We start from the raw sequence: 22,114 nt of genomic DNA, 5'->3' as shown, positions 1-22,114 counted from the left end.
TTGCGGATGGTCCTTCTATGAATATCTTCGCGTGCCTCATACCTGTGATATTGTTCCACCAGGTTTTGAACTCATTTAGGATCTAATTTAGGATGTATCCTGTTTTGCGGCAGGCTTCTAGGCCGCAGTAGAGTTCTGGGCCCATAGAGCCCATGTTGGCTCACTTTTTGGCCAACATGTCAACCTTTTCGTTGCCTCTATGCCCCGAATGTTCAGCTTTTCATGCTAATGCTTTATTGGCTGCTTGACTATCAGATCTTATGAGGATTTTTTTGGCAGTGTAATCTCTTTTAAAATTTTAGTGTACAAGGAGGCATGTACTTATGCTTGAAAAACCGAAATGTACTTCCTTAATGAGTTTGATTGCTCACGTTTTGGGCTTGACCAGAAAATGCCCGATCCTGCTCCTCCGTTTGTTTTGGTTGAGACGATTATTAAATTGGATGAAACGATTATTAAATTGGTTGAGATTATTGGATTTAAACCATGCTTGTATATTCTTATATTTTTTGCAGCCTTTTTTCTTTTGTTGTAAATAAAAGTATTTATTTATACACTTATACGAAGTATTATAAAAACCGAAAAAGCACTATCGATTGACAAACAATAATCAAAGATTTCAGTAGATAGATTTTTTTGGATTTGCGCAGAGGTTTTTTTGATCAAATTTTTAAAGAATTATATAAATATTTTGCAAAATATTATGTGAAGATAATGTATAGTCGTTCTTGTTTTTAGAGTATTTAAAGACGAACAGTCTGCCCTGGCTGACACAGCCAAAAGTTTTTACAGTCATGTTTCACAGTCGACAAACTATGTTATAAGTGTCCCAAAGTCGGATGTCTTCTGATCGTAATTTTTTTTAAAATTTTTGGCTCATATCTTCCTCGAATTTTATCACCGATCTGGATAAAATATTCGACCATTTTAAACAAAAGAGCTCCAAGAAATGCCCGACGCCGACGGGCAAACAATTCTATATCTATTTTCGTGTTATATGCAAACTTTTGACAGACAGGAAACAGATCTGGAACATATCCGCGGTGTGTTTTCCCCCTGTAACTTTGCCAGAAAAAGAGCCGGCCGGTTTTTCTGCCGATTCGGCTAGATTTGTTTAATCCGTGTTGAAAATAGCATTTGGGGTAGGTGTGGCGGGGGTGAGGCCAATTTGGCGAAATGAAAACCAATTTTTTTACTTTGCCCTTCCGGCCCTTGACAACCTTCGGATCTTAAGGGGGGGTGGGATAATTCGATAATTTGAAAATGAGCCAATTCCGAAAAACATCACGCGACTTTAACCACGAGGAATATTTTTCGCCATAAAAAACCCAAAATTGCAATTATTATAAGTTTTTGGTTCATAATTTCATCACTCGTTTAAAAAAATACCATTACTAAATATTATGGCCAAAAAGAAAACAAATAATTAATAAGAAAAGAATCACAAAATCTGAAGATTTATAAAAAAAAGAGGAGTCTCTCAAGGATACGATCTTTCTATCGTGAGTAACATTAAATTCCATCTAGATAAAACCAAATATATTTAAATCAACTCGTACATTTTGAAAGTAAAACTTCAAACTTTATTTCGAAGAAAAATGGATGAAATTTATCCAAACTTTAATGAGTGGACTTAAGAAGGCAGGGGGCTATATTTAGACTTATCGACGAAGTCCGACCACCCTTCTTCTCGAAATTCGAACAGTCTGTTTAAAGTTAGAAATAGTTGGAAATTACTTAGAAGCTTTAGTCGGAGGCCGATTATCCGCTGATGATAGGCCATGGCGTGACTACCTGTAGGATCAACGGCCAATCTAACCTTGCTTCTTATCGCAGAAGGAGAAGTTTGTGTCTGATGAAGGTGATAAAGAATAGGTAAGATTTAAACGTGAACAACCTTTTCGTCAAACCTCTGTACTTTACGAATTTATAACGGATTTTTTATGATCGATTCCTACTCATCCGTTATAATCTCCTAAAAGTCGCCTCACCCTATTAGAAGACTGGTACCGTAAATGGAGAATCAAAGTGACATTCACTTTGTCCTCCTTGACATACTGATACCGACTGCTCACATAGTATGAGCCATGGATGTGATAAAAATATGACGTGGAAGGTACACACTCCTCTAAAACATGACATGAACCGCCGTTAAAAATTCTTTTCTTCTTTTTCTAACCGTTCGGACTTCTAATTGGAGAAGGCACTTGGTAATGTTTGGTAACCTTCCTAGTAGGTAGCCAAACGGATCTTGTGTGGATAAGGATTCAAGGTATGACTGGAACTGAGATAAACGGTATTTGGATAATGTAACATAAGTGAGATGGTTAAATGTTAATGGTTACTTAATATTATTGAAAAATGGCAAAAAGGAGGGAAAATTCGAAAGGTAGTTTGATATGGGAAGTTGGTGTCCGAGTGGATCGCAGTCACCATAGCTCAAGTGGTAGAGCAGCGGTCGTGGGTTCGAATCCCTCTCGTGACACTGGCTTTTATATTTCAACCAATACGTTACATAAATATTAATTAATTAATTGAAAGAAGTTATTTGGTCAAACGGACCACGAAATATAATCGATTTAATATTAATCTTAATTTTAGATGTTGTTATATGACTAGGGCGACATCTTCCTGCAACGTGCTAAAACAAAAAAATCGATGCATCGATTTCCTTCGGTTTTTCACTTTCTCAGTACAACGGTTGCAACTTTAATCACTTATAATGTTCCTAACCTATTAGAAATGTATAAAATTGAAAAATGAAAGAAAAGTTATAAAACAACTTAGTCATTTTTACTTTAAAGCAATAAAAAGCGAGATATAGCCTGCAATTACCGATTTTCATTCATTTTTTAACCTTCTGAAAACGGTAATTACAACATAATTAGCTTATATTTGTAATGAATTATTATCAGCGATCAACGTTAATAAATTCACCGGGTAGTTAATTAAAATATTAAGCAATGGAAGTAAAAAAAATATAAAAAAAATAGCGTAGTATCGATTTCCTTCAAATTTCAACTGTGTCTGTCTATTAGCAGGTTAATTGAAAATTGATTGCTCTGCGACTCAACGAGTTTTAAATTAGTGGTGGGTGAAAAAAAGGATATATATGAAAATCATGATCATAAGATCAATTTTTATTGCTGAGTATTCTAGGTGCAATAAAAATAAATGTGATTTGCCCCCTTGTTAAATGGAGCAAAGGAATAACAGATCGGTTGACACTTAGCAAGTTTTAACATTTATGTAGATTAAATTGGGGTTTAATTCATAAGAAGCAGCCTTTCTTAGCAGTAAAGTAAGGAGCTAAGTTGATGCGTAAAGACCCGACTTGGTTTTATTTTCTTCGCGATACCATCTCGATTCGGTTAAATGCACTTAAACGCCCTGCGAAGGATTGATTTTATGTGGGTGTTTTATAGGTTAAGAACAGACCTGTCGTGATTTCCGCCACCCCCGGAGGCGAGGATCCGGGCGATCTTCGCGTGTTCGGCCCAGGACGGTCGGCCAAGGGCGAGTCGTCACCGCGACGATGGAGAAAAGTTCAGCTGATGGTTTGCAAGTTGCGTGACTGCCCTTGAGCGATTTTAGCCCTTCGCCGCCCCCGATTTGTTTCAGTCGCCGCCCCAGACCCGAGAAGGCAACAGCAGAACCATGACCGCCGCCAAAACCCGAAATCCAAGGTACACCCAAAAACTTCGACAATTCATTCTTAAAAAAAAGTTAAAAAATAGTTTTAGAAAATATACATAAAACATATATTTGAATAATATCACCGTCAATTTTTATTGATAAATTATTATATACAAATTAAAGAACTTAAATAATTTTCACACAGAAGGAAAAGAAAGCAGGACAATGGTGAAATGTGATAAAAAGGAATATCGATCCACCATCTTTACATGAGCATTCACCTTTTCTCATCAAAAGGGGCTCTTGAGCTTTTAAAAGCGCATTACACATTCTAATAAAATACAGAAGCCGTGTAAACATTAAATAAAATTGAATCCGCAAACATGCAAAACGCCAAAAAAGTCCACAAGTGCAAAAGTTGGATGATTTATCGATTTATCAATTTTTTTAAATCTTAAAAAAAGAGATCCTTTCATGAAGTTAACAATATTGATAATAACAATTGTTATATTTAAAGTATAAAAATTGCATGTTAGACTATATCGATTCTGCCCGACGAAGAAAAATATTCGTCCATAGATTTAAAAAAATCATTAAAAATAAACAAAACTATAAACTACTCTATAAATAGTACGACAAGGTTGTACGTTTTATGAATAATAACGCTTCATGAATTTTTAACAATGCGCTTTTATTAAATCAACTGGGAAAGAAATCAATGCTCTCGATTTGTTATTACTAAATTTGACTAATCCTTAAATGATCTCGGACTCTGAAGATTAACCGAAGGAAAATTGTATCTTAGTACTTTTATGTTAATTTTAAAATAAATAAAAACGTTCATAAGGACTAGTGTAGAATAACATAAACTTTGTAATAAGTTTAGGAAACAATCCTGATTGAAACAACCACTTCGATTATGCAGATTGTTTTTATTTTATTTTGTTGGAATGATTTAAATATATGAGAGAGAGAGAGAGAGAGAGAGAGAGAGAGAGAGAGAGAGAGAGAGAGAGAGAGCTCTATAAAGAAATATCAAATTATATCATGTACAGAAAAAAAATCTTAAGAGATTGTAGAAAAATTTCAATTAGCAATAAAATGGTCATATTTGGAAAGATACCGTAGATGTCGCTGATATCGTGCTATTTTTTTAAATACGGAATGTGTGTGTGTGAGAGAGAGAAAAAAAAGAGAGAGAAAGAGAGAGAGAAAAAGAGAGAGAAAAATAGATAGATAGATAGATAGATAGATAGATAGAGAGAGAAAGAGAGAGAGAGAACTTTAAAAAAAATCAAAATATATCATAATACACAGATAAGAAATTTTAAGAAACAGTACAGAAGTGCCAATGGTAATAAAATAGTCATCTTCGAAAAGATTCCGTAGATGTCGCTGATATCGTTTTCCTAATTTGCCCTCACTTACTTTCTCTAATAATACTAATATAATATGAATTAAGAGAGAGAGAGAGAGAGAGAGAGAGAGAGAGAGAGAGAGAGAGAGAGAGAGAGAGAGAGAGGAGAGAGTGTGAGAGGAGTGAGGATGGATAGGGGCATGCATAGGGCGATACTTACAAAGATAGAGAAATTATTCCACATTTTAAAGAAATAAATATTCAATGGGAGGGAGAGAAAGAGAGGGAAGGAGAAAGAGAGAGTGTGAGTGAGAAAGAGAGTGATGACGGAAGGGTGGAGAGAGAAAGTTGCTAAGTAAGTAAATATTAATTAAAGGAGGGAGAGAAAGAGAGGGAGAGAGAGTGAGAGAGAGATCGTGAGAGGTTGTGAGAAGAGCAGAAAATGGAGCATTACATACATAGGTAAATATTGATAAATGTAGAGAAATGATCGATAGTTAAATAAATATATATTGAATAGTTCTCATTAATGATTTAATTTCTTAACACAATCCTTCTGTAATTTTTAGTCCAATTTGAATTATGTCACAGAGAGTTTCCTCGAATTTTCGCCTGGCAGTTAGGGCTATGCCGTCCGCATATCACTGACAGTTTATCGCTTTACGATCCAGGTTTTCGAGCAGTTCATAAACTGTTAGGCTCCATAGAAGAGGTGATACCCCTCCTTGAGGAACTCCTTTGGTTGTGCTGACTTCTATAGTGTCTGATCCCATATTTGTTTCAGCTTTTCTAGTTAGCATTTCTCCAATCCATTTCCAGTCTGGTCTATGTGTTTTTTCTCTAGGGAGACTTTCATGAGATGCATTGTCGAAGACTCCTTCAATATCGAGGAACGCGCAGATTGCTGTTTCCCTTCCCTTTAGATCACTTGTTAACTGGTACAGAGCAGTTTCTGTTGATCTTCCTGCTCTGTATACATGTTGACAGTGATGTAGAACATATTTTAAGGTTTTTTCGCGTGATTCGAGGTAAGTTTGGGGTAATTCGATTTTCCACTCGTACAAACTGTAGGAAAGGGGGACATTGTTCAGTCCGTTCCTTCGATTTTCAGCTTTCAACCCCGCCCGAGAGTAGGGGCATTTGCAATTGTGATTAAATTCGGGGCCATCGGCCTCCTGGCTTCCGGATCATTGAATATTTGATGTCCGGGTTCTCAGGCCGATCCGAACCGACGCGACGTCGTTGCACACTCTAAATTAAAATTTATGTTAATTAACCAATAATGCAAAGTCCAGATAATATCGTCGCATAGAGAAAGAAATTATGCTGATTTCAGGGTTTTTTTTAACCGTAGATCTATTTGAGAATAACATTGGAAACGCCCGAACCTCTCCCGATTTAGAACAGGACCAGAAATAAACACGAACCGAGAAGAAATTAGAACTCTAAAAGAAACTTTCATTCATTAACAGCCTTCTTAATGCTTGCTAACAAGCTTCATTATTACGGTTTAAATCATTGTAACCTTTTTTTTACTTTCACAACGATAACAAATATTCTAAAGAAATCTTTGTCCTAGGTGTTTATTATACAAAAATCTATATTTTATACCTATAATAGTTTATAATATTGAGCATTAAGTGTTCGAGATTATATTAGCATAAATTTGTATTGTATATTCTAGTCTGTTTATACATACTTCCATTTCTGCTCGTGTTTCCACTTAATGTAGAACAGTTCCTAAACAAAACGCACAAGAAAACAATACAGAAATAGTACTTTGAAAATAAATAGCGTCAACGGAAAGAAAAAACAGCAAGACATAGATTTAAAACTATGGTCCCAAAAATAAAACGTTGAGATAGTATAGGGGAGAAGGAGTTTATCTGTAAACTGTTATGAAAAATGTAAAATAAATTCATTAGATTTGGTCCGATTGACCAAATAACATTTTTCAATTAATTAATCTTTATGTAAGGTATTGGTTGAAATGAAAAAGCCAGTGTAACGAGGGGGATTCGAACCCAAGACCTTCGGCTAAATACACCGCATCTCTACCACTTGAGCAATCCTGACTTCGATCCACTCGGAAAAATGGCAAAAAGGAGGGAAAATTCGAAAGGTTCGGTTAAGATAGGAAGTTGGTTTCCGAGGGAGGGATAATTATACAAATTAAATTATTAAATCGATTAGGTTTCGTGGTCCGATTAACCAAATAAATTCTTTTCAATTAATTAATCTTTAAGTAAGGTATTGGTTGAGGTAAAAAAGTCAGTGTCATGAGCGAGATTCGAACCCACGATCTTCGGTTTTCTACCACTGAGCTATCGTGACTTCGATCCACTCGGACACCGACTCCCATCTCAACCTCACTTTTTTTTTTATTTTCGTCGAAGGCCGTGGGTTCGAATCCCGCTCGTGACACTGACTTTTTTTATCTCATCCAATACCGTACATAAACATGAATTAATTGAAAGATGTAAAACAATTTTTTTTATCTTTTTAAAAAGTGAGACTCAGTTGACCAGACAAACATGACAGATGCATTTTTATAGGTTTTTCTGTCGAATTAACCCTTTCCCAAGTGAAATTTTTTTAATGTATAAAATTAACGTTTTTTTCGTACAGAAATAACACTTTTAATCTCAAGTTAATCCTTTTTAAAAACCTAAGGATTGGAATGTAAGTTAAGCACGTCAAGAAAATTCCGGCATTAAAAACAATCAGGCGTTTAAAACGCCAAATGGAATTGATTACAGTTAAAATGTAAAATTATACAAAATAAAATATAAAAATATTTTATTATTCTTTTAATTTTGGATTTTTTCAAAATATAAAAAAACTGAGCTCTTAAAAATCATAATTTCAAAAGAATCTTTTATTTTTATGTTTAATTTTATATAATTTTCACTGTAGCCTAATAAGCTTTTTCCGTCAAATTAGGCATTTTTAATTTCAAATGAACCCTACTTATCCTAAATTAAGTTTTTTTAACTCCAAATTAAACTTTTTACATTTAAAATTCACCTTGTCTAACTTCAAATTGATCTATTTTAATTTCAAATTAACTTTTTCTTTAAATTCACTAATTTTGTGGTCCGCTTGACCAATTAATATATTACAATTAATTAAGGTTTTTAGATGAGATAAAAAAAGTCAATGGCACGAGCGGGATTCGAACCCACGATCTTCGGCTTGATACGCCGCTGCTCTACCACTTGAGCTATCCTGACCTCGATCCACTCGGACACCAACTTCCCATCTAACCGCACCTTTTGAATTTTCCCTCCTTTTTGTCATTTTTCAAATGTCGTGTAATCGGATTGGATTCTCGGCGACAAATGAAATGGCCACGGAGAGCTTTAGTGAAGTATACTTCATTTAAATTCACTAATTTCGTGGTCCGCTTGATCAATTAATATATGACAATTAATTATGGTTTTTAGTTGAGATAAATATTTTTCTTTAAGGCATTAAAATAAGTATGGACATGGTAGGAAATATGAAAGTGAAATGAATAATAATTTTTAAAAATATTCTCAAATGAAAAGAAAAATCTTTCGTTTCTATATTTAATTTTTTATAACTCTTAATTTTAATTGTAATTAATTTTCATGTGCTCTCCTAGGAGTCCAATTATTTTATATTTTAACTTTTTTTTGCAAATATACATAATTTTTACTTTTCATGCATATATTTCATACCCTAAGATTTTTTGATGCTTTAAATAAAGGGTTAATTTGAAATTAAAAAAAGGCTTAATTTTGAAGTTAAAAATGATTAAATTAACGGAAAAAATACATTTTATATTTAAAGAAATATAAATTATACGGTCATCATACTTTACGTGTTTATATTTCATTTCATCTCCTCAATTTTTGACGCTTTAAAAAAAAGAGAATTTGAAATTAAAAAAGGGTTTATTTGAAATTAAAAAAATGATTAATTTGACGTACAAAAATATTTTTGTTTTATGTTTACAGATAGGGATAGGGCTAGGGATAAAAGAGGTGGCCACAAGACCTTTTGCACCTCTACCTGAGAAGATCGATTGTGCTCCCCTGAATTTTATAACTTCAGGTTGTTAATCAACCTCCACAGCCTTGCCGGCGGTTCCTTGGTGTAGGATCTTGCTTGTGTTTTTTCTTGTCCGAGTTGCAAGAACCTGCACCTACATAGACCATCACAGAAACATAAAATGTGTTTTGCGGTCTCCTCCTCTTCCCGGCAGTACCTGCACAGTGTTTCTTCTGTCTGTACTCCTATCCGGTGCATGTGCCTTCTTAAGTGGCAGTGCTCTGTCAGCAGTCCAACCAGAATCCCGGTTCCTTCAAGTAATTCCTTTGTAACTTTTGCGGATGAATATCTTCGCGTGCCTCATACCTGTAGCATTCTTCCGCCAGGTTTTGGTCTCATTAAGGATCCATTTTAAGATCTCCTCTTTTGTGGGAAGATGCTAAGCTCAGTAGAGTTCAGGACCTTTAGAGTTCGAATTTGCCCCCTTTTTGGTGCCTGGGTCGCGTCATTAATGTCGCTGACTTCCGTCAGGACCTTCATGCAGTTCCAAACACTCTTTGCCTTCGCCTCGCATGAGCGTAGGGCCTTTAGTGCTGCCAGATTGTCAGAGATGATTGTTATCTTCCAGGAATGTATTCCTATTTCGCCAGGGAAATAAAAAGGCTAGGAATAAAACGCGCTATGATTTCAGACTGGAAAACTCTATCGACCTAGGTTTACCGTCAGTTCGGTCTTTGGATTCATCCCGGAGACTCCACCTCCCGTTGTCTTATCGGTTTAGGAGCTTTTGGTACTTCGTCACGGTTCGCATTACAACTTGGATTAGGGTTGCCATGCACCTGCTCTCTCCCTGTGGGGTGCCGGGAGCATGGAGGTGTTTCACAGGTGGCACTGCTTGGAAGTCGGTTTTTTTTTGGGGGGGGGGTTATCGTGAAAAAAGGGCCAGAGGCGACGGAATCGAACCCACCACCTCTATGAGCCGAGAGTCTCTCACACTAACCACTCCGGGCTTTATTTTGAAGTTAAAAAATATTAATTTGGCGGAAAAAAGCTAAATTTTATATTTCAAAAAATCTCAAATATTCAGTAATATATACCTTACCTGCTTATATTTCATACCAATTACTAAATTTGCTTGATGCAATAAAGAGTTAATTTGAGATTAAACAAGACCTTATTTGGGCGTTAAAAAATAATTGATTTGGCGGACAAAGCTATATTTTATATATAAAAAATTTCAAATATTCAGCCATTATACTCTTCCCTGCTCATATTTCATACCTTCACTTAAGGTTTTTTTGATGCTTTAAATAAAAGGTTAATTTGAAATTTAAAAAGGCCTAATTTTGAAGTTAAAAATGATCAAATTAACGGAAAAAACTACATTTTATATTTAAAGAAATATAGATTATACAGTCACTATGCCTTCCTTGATTATATTGCATACCAACCCGTAAGTTTTAGGAGAGGGGTTAATTTGAATTGGAAAAAGTCATATTTTATATATAAAAAAATTCAAATATACAGTCATTATACCTTTCCTGCTTACATTTCATATCAACCCCTAAGTTTTTTTTTTGGGGGGGGGGTGAAGTAAAAAAAGGCCTTGTTTGAAATTAAAAAATATTTAAATCGATAGAAAAAGTTATATTTTATAACTAAAAAATTTTAAATATACAGTCAATATATCTTAAATGCCTATATCTCATACCATTTAATAAGTTTTTTTGATACTTAAAAAAATGGTTAATATGTAATTGAACATTAAATAAGCCCCATTTGCTTTAAATTATCGTTTGATGTTGAAAGATTTAATTTCAAGTAAATAGGGTTTAGTTAAGTTGTAAAAAGTCAATTTAAAATTCAAAAGAGTTAATTTTCAATTTAAAAAAATTAATTTGATGGGAAAAATCTATACATAGGTATTTTGTTTAAGCCTGGCGAAAACATTAAATCGGCAGAAAGTTCATGGTAAGTAAATGTGTATAAAAACTTTTTGTGAAAACTTGACACAAACAGCAAGGCTTAGCGGACAAAATTTCACGAATAAAACAATAAATTTTCAACAATTTTTTAAACTTTCTTGTCCTGGACTAGGCAGAAAGGCGTTGTAGTGACTTGACAAGTTTCATATAAAGAATTAGTGTAGAAAAATGACAAAAACCAACCCTTTAACATTTTCACCCTTTTTAAAATTTTGAAATGTTAATATTTACGTTTGTAAAAAAAATCCAACAGAACAAAGAAGCTCAGAAGCCGCGTGACCCACTAAAACTGCACAAAGGATAAAAAATTTCCCCCGATCAATCGGCCTTTGATATCAGAGAGTACCTGCCACCTCTTTGGTACTTATTGTTCACCTGGGGATTATAAGAGAAGCCGCCGGGCTTAGGGCTCTTCATTGTCCTCCAGCCAAGAACAAGTCCACTCGTAAAAACAAGGTAATACGAATAAAAATATAATGGGATGTAATAAAATCAGAATAGTTGAACTTCTTGAAAATTCAAACCAAAGATAATTCATTCTAAAGCTATATATTTTTTAATCAACTCACATGCTTTAAATTCACTTTAAAACTTTTTATTCAACTGCACACCAATGGATTAAGAAGTAAAATCGATCTTCGTATTTTTTTTTGTTCTTCCAGAAATAGACTTATAGTTTCTTTTTCTTCTTTCTGTCAGCACTCCGTGGAAGTGCAGAAAGCAAAGATAGTAAGAGTGCAATTAATTTTAGAAGTCACAAGAGCCAAGGATTACGCAACGTTTTTAGAACGGGAAGGGGTAGAAAATAGTTTTCGGACCCGATTTAGGATTTTAGCCCTTTCCAACTCCCAGCTGTTCTCATTGAAAGACAAGACAAAATATATTGGCTACTGTCGGATTTTTCATTAATTCTTTTACCAAAAAAACAAAAAAAACATCATTTTTGACGAACAATAGTAAGATAATATGCGATTTTCCTAAGAAAAAAAAAGGCGTTTTACCCTGATTTGTACGGTTGTACTATCTGGTCCGTCTGGCCACGCTGTGTTTAATGTCAAATAAAACAAAAGGCTGAAACATTTTGATTAAAAAAATTTAAGCGTTTAAAAATTTAAACATTTCAGCAATATGAAATATTAGGATATCCCGTAGATTTATCAAATTTGGGCCCGCCTGGTTTCGCTATTATACCAGACTCAGTTTCGTCACAGATTAAAATTTAAGCTTTAGCAATAGGGGTTTTCTCGTTTATTGGAAATATTCTTAACAAATTTCTTTGAAAAGCATGTAAGGCTATTTATCGTCAATAATTTTATCAAATGTTTCGTTATTTTTGGTCCGCTTAGTTTTGCTGTTTACCCGAATGGTGAGATTTTTCCCCGTGTTGAATTTTCCGTATTTTAACAAATCGTCTAATAAAGTTTTCAAGGATATTATAAACAATATTTATATTAAATGTTTTTTTCTTTATTCTTTTGGCCCGCTTGGTTTCGCTGTTTACCCAGCACTTGAGATTTTCTCCGTGTTGAATTTTCCGTATTTTTAACAAATCGTCTAATAACGTTTTAAAGGATATTATAAACAATATTTATATTAAATGTTTTTTTTTTGCTTTATTCTTTTGGTCCGCTTGGTTTTGCTGTTTACCCGACCGTTATTGAATTTTCTGTATTTTTAACAAATCGTCTAATAACGTTTTCAAGGATATTATAAACAATATTTATATTAAATGTTTTTTTTTTGCTTTATTCTTTTGGTCCGCTTGGTTTTGCTGTTTACCCGACCGTTATTAAATTTTCTGTATTTTTAACAAATCGTCTAAGAAAGTTTTCAAAAATATTATAAACAATGTGTGGTGATTAGTGACCGTTAGTCGATAATTATTCAGAAATCGTTAAACCCGGTCTGTGTGACGTAAGCTTTGGAAAAACATTTTCTTTATCGTGCCAACGTTTCGATCTTTATTGAGATCATCATCAGGGCTCAAAGTGTTTGTCTTCTGTGTAACTGTGCCATTCTTGCGTGTCGTGTTGAGCGTGCCCAGGCACTATATTATAACGAACAATATTTATATTAAATGTTCTTTAATCTTTTGGTCCGTTTGGTTTCGCTATCTTTAAAAAATTCACAGACAGTAGATGGTCTAAATGTTGGCTTTTTGGCCCGTTAGTTTTGCTCTTCTATCAGAATCCCATTTTTTTCCCATCATAAAGACATTTTTTTAAAAATATACCTGGATTATACAATTATAAAATGTCCCTTTTTGGTCCGCCGAGTTTGGCTGTTTACCAGTGACATGGCAGAACAGGATCAGAATTTCGCTGATATTATACTACTTAAATATGTATTACTTCTGTTTACATCGGATCGAATATTTTTAGAATTTCTTTAAAAAGAACTATCATAGAAACTAGTTTCATTGCATTTGGGCTCCTTTTGGTCCGATAGGTTTCGCGGTTTTAATAAATTAAGTTCTGGATGGAAACATTTTTAAGAAATATGTTGTGAAAAGTATACAAGTTTTTGCTTTTCGTTTCGCTGTTTTATCATAAAACTATACAACTCCAATTTGACAGATTCACATTAAGTCGTAAAAAATAAGTTTTTCTACATGTAATCATTTAAAAAGTAAGTGAAAAAGTTTACTATACATGTCATTAATTCTGATTAAATGAAATTCTATCCGATCCGCCTAGTTTCGCAGCGTTAGCTGAATTACATGGCAGAACAGTTTACCAGAAATTTTTAATGCAACTTTTTTAAAATTTAATTTTAAAAAGATATCATTTACGAGTTTACGCCGGTACTTTTGTTTTTACCATTTTACCAAAAATATCAGTACTTTTGAGAGATCTTAACTATTTTTTTATAGTAAAAGTAAACGTTTTAATGGATTTAAAATCTGGGAAAACAAAGTTATTATACGCATAAGTTTTATCATATTTCGGCACAGTCTGGTCCGCTAGTTGTCGCTTATTTTCCAAAATTTTACATAGAGGATATTTTAACACCATCATCTGTCCTTTCCTATGACATACGTGGGTGTTTACAAATTTCAGTAATATTTGTGGATAGGGTGATCATTGGACAGTAGTTATCAAATTTTAACTCGTTTTGGTCAGCCTGTTTTTGCTGTTGCCAAAATTTCCTTTCGTGGCTATTTAGGCTATGCAGGTCCATGTTTACAAATTAAAATAAATTTATTTAAAGCATTTGAAAACATGGCGACTACTGGCATCAATTTTATCAAATTATGATTCGTTTTGGTCCGCTTGTTTTCACAGTTGTTGCAAAATTTCCTTTCTTGGCTAGTTTAATCCCATATCTTGTCCAATTTTTTTAATGTAAGTATATGTTAAAAAGTGTATATATATATTTAAAATATTTGTGAACAAGCTGTCCATCAAAAGCAGTTGTATCAAATTTTGACTCGGTTTGGACCGCTATTTTTTGCTGTTTTGCGAAAATTTCCTTTCTTGGCTACTTTAATCTCATTTCTTGTTCTTGCTTATAATACATGTAAAAATAATTAAATTAAAATATGTTTATATAATGAGTTTGTGAATACGATGACCATCGACTCAGCTTTATCGAACTTTGAATCGTTTTGGTCTGCTTGTTTTTGCTGTTTTGCCAAAATTTCATGCCTTGAATATTTTAATCCCATCCCTTAAACGTTCTCATAATATAAGTAAACGATAACAAATTTATATGCATTTGTTTAAAATATTTCTAAATAGGGTTACCATTGAGAATTTCAAATTTTCACTCACTTTGTTCGCCAACTTTTATCGATTTTGACAAAATTTCATATCTTGTTTATTTGAACCTTACCTTTTAGTTTTTCTCTTAATGTTAGTCAACATTAACAAATTAGAATAAATTTGTTTAAAGTATTTGAAAATAAAGATACCTTTGACAGAAGATAAGTCAAAAATTGACTCGTTTTTTCCGCTAGGTTTCGCTGTTTTACCAAAATTTCCTTTCTCGGCTATGTTAACCCCGTTTCTTGAGCTTGTTTTTAATGTAATATGTTAGCATACTAAAACGCATTTATTTGAAAAAATTGTGAAATTGGCGATCATCGACAATAGTCATATCAAAATTATGACTCATTTTGTTCGATAGTTTTCGCTTTTTGTTAGCTATGTTAATCCTATCTCTTGACCTTTCTTATAGCTTAAGAGAACGTTTAAAGTTCAAAATAAATTGTTTAAAATATTTGTGAATAGCATGACCAATGGACAGCAGTTATATCAAATTTTGGCCCAATATTGGTCCGCTTGTTTTCGCTGTGTTGCCAAAACTTCCTTTCTTGGCTGTGTTAACCCCATCTCTAGACCTTTCTTAAAATGTAGTAAATAAAGTTAACAAACTAAAACGCATTTATCTAAATAATTGTGAACAAACTGACCATTGACAGCAATTATATCAAATTTTGGCCCGATATTGGTCCGCTTGTTTTCGCTGTTTTGTCAAAACTTCCTTTCTTGGCTGTGTTAACCCCAACTCTAGACCTTTCTTAAAATGTAGTAAATAAAGTTAACAAACTAAAACGCATTTATTTAAATAATTGTAATCGGGGTGACCATCGACTGCAGTTATATCAAATTTTGGCCCGATATTGGTCCGCTTGTTTTCGCTGTTTTGTCAAAATTTCCTTTCTTGGCTATTTTAGCTCCATCTCTAGACCTTTCTGATAATATAATACGTCAAGTTAACAAACTAAAACGCATTTATTTAAATAATTGTGAACAAAGTGACCATCGACAGCAGTTATATCAAATTTTGGACCTTTTGGTCCGCTTGTTTTCGCTGTTTTGTCAAAATTTCCTTTCTTGGCTATTTTAACCCTATCTATTGACATTTCTTGCTATGTAATATGTATAATTAACAAACTAAAACGCTTTATTTAAACAATTAAGAACATGGTGACCATCGACAGTATTTTAATATCAAATTTTGGCCCGATATTGGTCCGCGTGTTTTCGCTGTTTTGACAAAACTTCTTTTCGTGGCTATTTTAACCTTATCTGTTGCCCTTGTTTGTAGTGTGATATTTAAAGTCAACATATTAAAACGCATTTATTTCAAACAATTGTGCACATGGTAATCATCGACAATGGTCATATCAAAATTATGTTAGTTTTCGCCTTTTTATCAAAATTTAACGATCTAACTTCGACCTGTTTTATTAGTTATAATGTTTGTAATAATCATTTTTTACGACTAAAAAGTATTGATTGAATAGTTTCTCTTTTACCTTTTTACTCGCGACAGTAAGTTTATCGAATTTGGCTAATTCTAGTCCGCCTGTTTTCGCATTTTTACCAGAACAACAATTTTGTAACAATTGTACACTGCAGTTTTTAAAAATTTGGCCTTACATGGCCCACCAAACCTCTCTGTTTTTCAGTCTTTTAGATTATTTTAAATTAATTTTAAGCTACTTAAGATTTATTTTTGACGTCTGTGCGATGACAAACCTGTATAATAATTATAATTTCTAAATAGGATTTTTATATAGTTCAAAAATCAAAAGTAAAAATTCAAAATTTAATTAATGTTCCTGTATTTTTCGTTCCAATCTCATCGGTAGATTAATCGTCGAACTCTACCATTGTTTATTTTCCATTTGTTCATTTCTTCCACGTTCCTTTTGAACAAATATCCGTAATCCTATGTTATATTATGTCATGAATTTGTATGGTGTCCCCCTTCGCTCGAATTTCACGCCACGTCGAGCCCTTCTCGTCCGCCCTGGAAGGGCCATTAAAGTTCATAGTCCTGGATGTTTACAAACGGAATATATGAATTGCAGATCCCGCCTCGGACCGGGGTTAAAAAAGGCACCTTTACAGTTACAATTTGAACGGGCTGACGCACGAAAGAGAAAACAAACTGCGTATAATGAGGCCCAAACACTGTAAAAATATGTAGCTGGTACATAAATTCAAAAGGTACAACTCATAAACAACATATTTGTATATTATAATGTCTTAAATTTATTTAAAATTTCATAATAAATCTGTGGTATTGAGTGACCGTTAGTCAATGATTATTAGGAGATCGAGAGATGCGGTCTGGTGTGATGTAGGTTTCAGAAAAACATTTTCTCTATCGTGCCAACGTTTCGACCTTTATTGAGATCATCTTCAGGGCCTGGGATTTATAAACATTGTTTACATTTTACAAATACATGTGAGATGTGAAAAAACGAATTTATACAATGTTAGAAATTTTAGATAAAATAAATAATTAAATAGATAAGTAAATAAATAAAATGAATTTATACAATGCTACAAAAATTTTTTTGATTAAAAAAAGTTTATAAAATGCTAGAATTTTTTTAAATTAGATTAAAAAAAGAATTTATACAATGGTAGAATTTTTTTTAAATCTCAAAATTTCTAGCATTTTATAAATTCATTTTATTTATTTATTTACTTATTTATTTATTTTATCTAAAATTTTTAGCATCTTATAAATTCATTTTTTTAATCTAAATTTTTTTTCTAGCATTGTATAAATTAATTTTTTTTAATCTGGAATTTTCTAGCGTTGTATAAATTCATTTTTTTGATCTCAAGTTTTCTAGCATTGTATAAATTCATTTTATTTATTTATTTACTTATTTATTTATTTTATCTAAAATTTCTACCATTTTATAAATTCATTTTTTTAATCTAAAATTTTTTTCTAGCATTGTATAAATTTATGTTTTTAATCTAAAATTTTCTAGCATTATACAAATTCATTTTATTCATTTAGTTGAGTATGCACGTGGGATGTGAAAAAATGAATTTATTAGAATTTTAGAAATTTTAGATAAAAAATTATAAATAAATAAGTAAATAAATAAATAAACAAATTTAATGTATACAATGCTAGAAAATTTCTAGCATCGTATATAGTCATTTTTCAACTAAAAAATTATTCTAGCATTGTTTAAATTCATTTATTTGAGTATACAAATACATGTGGGATGCGAAAAAATGAATTTTTACAATGCTAGAAATTTTAGATAAAAAAAATATTAATAAATAAAATGAATTTACACAATGCTAGAAAAATTTTTAATCTAAAATCTTTTTCTAGCATTGTATAAATTAATTTTTTTAATCTAAAATTTTCTAAGCATTATATAAATTCATTTTATTCATTTATTTGAGTACGCACGTGGGATGCGAAAAAATGAATTTATACAATGCTAGAAATTTTAGATCAAAAAAATATAAATAAATAAAATGAATTTACACAATGTTAGAAAAAATTTTAATCTAAAATCTTTTTCTAGCATTGCATAAATTCATTTTATTTATTTACTTATTCATTTATGTATTTTATCTACAATTTCTAGCTTTGTATAAAGTCATTTTTTTAATATAAAATTTTCTAGCATTGTATAAATTCATTTTTCCACATCCTCCATGTATTCGTAAAATTTAAACAATGTTTATAATTCCCAGGCTCTGAAGATGTTCTCAATAAAGATCGAAACGTTGGCACGATAAAGAAAATGTAAAACCTACGGCACATCAGACAGCATCTCACGATCTCCGAATAATAAATTCTTAATAAACTAAAATTTTGCCTTTAATCGGCCTGATTAAGGCTTGTTGTGTAGAGAGTAAAGTGATTTAATGTTAGGTCAGGTTGATGAAAAAGGTTTTTTGTATTGTAGTAGTTTGGATAGACAAGAAGAAAGTTTATTATTTAATGATGGAATGGTTGAAAGCTTTGTGACATTTTTTTTTTGTATCGATCCAAACCTACAACCGGAAGTGTCCGGCACGAAAACGGACGAACCGATTACTCATTCATCAAAACCTGCTTCCCTCGAGTCTTCAGTCTTCACGATGTTCGGCTGCGGCGCGGACGACGACGGAGAGAGGATCTGTTCGATTTTTAAAGTTTTCACGTGAGTCTTCGTCCGTCCGATTTCTCGTCTTGGTGCGGTGCCAGATCGAAATCAGACCGGATGTTTCTTAATCTCGACTAATATTCGACCGACATGTGAAACGGGAATGTTTAATACGAATCTTGGGCCGTGTCCATTTCCCTTTTTACCCCGAGATTCGAATGGATTCTTTTCCCGAGGTTTTATCCTCTACTCCGCTCCTTGTCGAATGCACAATTTTTTTTCTAAAGGGGGTGGAAGTCGATCAGAAATAGTCCGTGATGAAGATTCCATATTCTTTCGGTGTGAAAAGTTTGATTTTTCGGACTTTCTATTAACCGCAGGACTAAACACGATAAGTGTAAATCAACCAGAGGCTATGCGATTTCTTCTTAAGGTCTGCGGAGTGATGAACCTGAACTTAAGTCTAAATTTAATTTTAAAAAATTAATTCACAAAAGAGGTTATTCATACAGAAAACTGTACTGACTCAAACCATTACGAAAAAATGTACTTGACAGAAAACATCAGCCTGGTTAGGCAGACCATGGTGGTTTTAAACGACCCGGCTGAATATAAAACCAGACACACTAAAAATTTGCGCCGAAAAAGGATAAACAACGTTAATTTGTGTGCGTGCGCGGCTTGTGGATATAAGACTTTACGCCGCATTCAATACACGCTTGAATTGCCCAATTAAGCTATTGATCATAATTTTCAAAATTAGATGATGACGATGAAGAAGAAAAGCGAATAGGAACTACGGTTCATGTTTTGCAGACATCTGGCTTATTATAATTTCTTAGAGCGTTAGTTCAGCTAAGTAAATAAATAATCAATCGTTCTTATTGATGTTTGTTGCACTTATTTCTATCTAGCTACTATATTTCTATCAATCTTCTATCTATATATCTATCAGTGTATCGCTGCGTTTGATTAGATGTTGAACTTCGTAATCATTTGCATTTTTGCTGAATATTTTATATACAACTAAAGGGAGGTAGATAGATAAATTAGGAAAGTGTAACAAAGTGATGGAGGGTATAGGGAGAAAGATAGAGATAGAGATACATAGATAGATAGGGGGAGAGAAAGAGCGAGAGAGGAGTGAGGACGGAAGATAGTAAGAAGTATGAGAAGAACATAGTAGAGAAATTAAATACGTAGGGAGATGCTGACAAACATAGAGAACATATTCCACATTATAAAAAATAAATATTGAAAGGGAGATAGAGAAAGAGATGGAAGGAGAAAAAAAGAAAGAGAGAGAGAGAGAGAGAGTGATGGGAGGAGGGATGGAGAGATAAAGTTGCTAAGTAAGTAAATATTAATTAAGGGAGGGGGCGAAAGAGATGGAAAGAGAAAGAAGGAGAGGTAGAGGGAGACGGAGAGAGAAAGAGAGAGAGAGTGATTGGAGGAGGGATGGAGAGAGAAAGTTGCTAAGTAAGTAAATATTAATTAAGGGAGGGGGCGAAAGAGATGGAAGGAGAAAGAAGGAGAGGTATAGGGAGAGGGAGAGAGAAAGAGAGAGAGTGATTGGAGGAGGGATGGAGAGAGAAAGTTGCTAAGTAAGTAAATATTAATTAAGGGAGGGGGCAAAAGAGATGGAAGGAGAAAGAAGGAGAGGGGAGGGAGACGGAGAGAGAAAGAGATAGAGATAGTGTGTGTGTGAGAGAGAGATTTTTTTAAACAATAGAAATATTATATTTAATTGCTAAGTAAATAAATATTCTATCGTTCTTATCGATGTTTAATGCACTTATAATCTTTAGTATGTTTAGACATATCAATGTATCACTGCGTTTGATTAGATGGAGAACATTTGTATTTTTTCGGTACATTTTATGTATAACTAAAATGATGTAGACAGATAAATTAGGAAAATGTACCAAGGCAAGGATGTAGCGAGAAAATTGGAGATAGAGATAGATAGATAGAGAGGGAGAGAAAGATGGAAGGAGGGATGGAGAGGGAATATTGTTAAGTAAGTAAATATTAATTAAAGGAGAGAGATAAAGAGAGGAAGAGAGAGGGAGAGGGAGGGAAAGAGAGTGTGTGAGGGAATGAGGGATGTAGAGAGAAAGTTGCTAAGTAAGTAAATGTTAATTAAGGGAGGGAGAGTAGGTGAGAGGGAGGGAAAGAAAGTGAGGGTGAGTGGGTGAGAGGGAGGGTGAGAAAGAGAGGGAGTGTAGGTGAGAGGGTGGGAGAAAGTTGCTAAGTAAGTAAATGTTAATTAAGGGAGGGAGAGTGGGTTGAGGGAGGGAGAGAAAGTGAGGGTGAGTGGGTGAGAGGGAGGGTGAGAAAGAGAGGGAGAGTAGGTGAGAGGGTGGGAGAAAGTTGCTAAGTAAGTAAATATTAATTAAGGGAGGGGGCAAAAGAGATGGAAGGAGAAAGAAGGAGAGGTATAGGGAGAGGGAGAGAGAAAGAGAGAGAGTGATTGGAGGAGGGATGGAGAGAGAAAGTTGCTAAGTAAGTAAATGTTAATTAAGGGAGGGAGAGTAGGTGAGAGGGAGGGAAAGAAAGTGAGGGTGAGTGGGTGAGAGGGAGGGTGAGAAAGAGAGGGAGAGTAGGTGAGAGGGTGGGAGAAAGTTGCTAAGTAAGTATTAATTAAAGAAGAGAGATAAAGAGAGGGAGCGTAAGTGAGAGGGTGGGAGAAAGTTGCTAAGTATGTAAATATTAATTAAACGAGAGAGTGAATGAGAGGGAGAAAGAGAGATTCTAAACAATATAAATATACAGATATATTTACATTCTAAGTAAATAAATATTCAATCGTTCTAATTGAGTTTATTACACTTATATATTATACGATACATATTTTACCACAACAGAATCGCCTCGTTTCATCTGAACGTATGTAACTATATCGTTATATTTTATATAAAAGTAAGATGGGAGAAAGAAATGGAGATGAAAATTTATTGATTTGGTAATTGTGGCAAAGAGAAGGACGCAGGTAGGAAGAAAAAGTTTGATAGTGATAAAAGGATAGTGATAGGGGGAAAGAAAATGGTTGCACTATTTGTTGTATAATTTTCTTTCCAAAACTTTTTTTACTTTAGTTAATTACGTTTTCTGCAGTATGCTCATTCGTTTCATGCTTTTCTTTTCCTTCCGTCTTGTATTTGTTCATTTCCCTGGCAATCTCTGAATCAATTCTTTTATTACATTTGATGAGTTTCTGCCTTTCCATCTTTAACTTTTTAAATTTTCTTCTAT

The 22,114-nt window shown here is 33.4% G+C and overlaps 1 protein-coding gene across 4 annotated transcripts in view; it reads left to right on the top strand.

The window, feature by feature from the left end:
- The first annotated feature begins 1,738 nt into the window (after positions 1-1,738).
- LOC106667267 overlaps positions 1,739-22,114 on the top strand; it is a 32,629-nt gene continuing 12,253 nt past the window's right edge. For 2 of the 4 annotated variants that reach the window (XM_014395417.2, XM_024225058.1), the window contains exon 1: positions 1,739-1,875. In XM_014395417.2, coding sequence (XP_014250903.2) covers positions 1,772-1,875 — 104 coding nt within the window. In that variant the 5' untranslated portion in view covers positions 1,739-1,771. Of the gene's footprint in view, positions 1,876-3,616; positions 3,687-18,852; positions 18,917-22,114 lie in introns of those variants that run through there. The other 2 variants (XM_024225057.1, XM_024225056.1) reach the window with 2 other exon arrangements.

Source organism: Cimex lectularius, unplaced genomic scaffold (genome assembly GCF_000648675.2).
Source record: "Cimex lectularius strain Harlan isolate CLEC.00 unplaced genomic scaffold, Clec_2.1 scaffold10, whole genome shotgun sequence".
Lineage (NCBI taxonomy): Eukaryota > Metazoa > Arthropoda > Insecta > Hemiptera > Cimicidae > Cimex > Cimex lectularius.
Note: the sequence above shows the minus strand (reverse complement) of the source record. Positions and strands in the feature narration are given on the sequence as shown.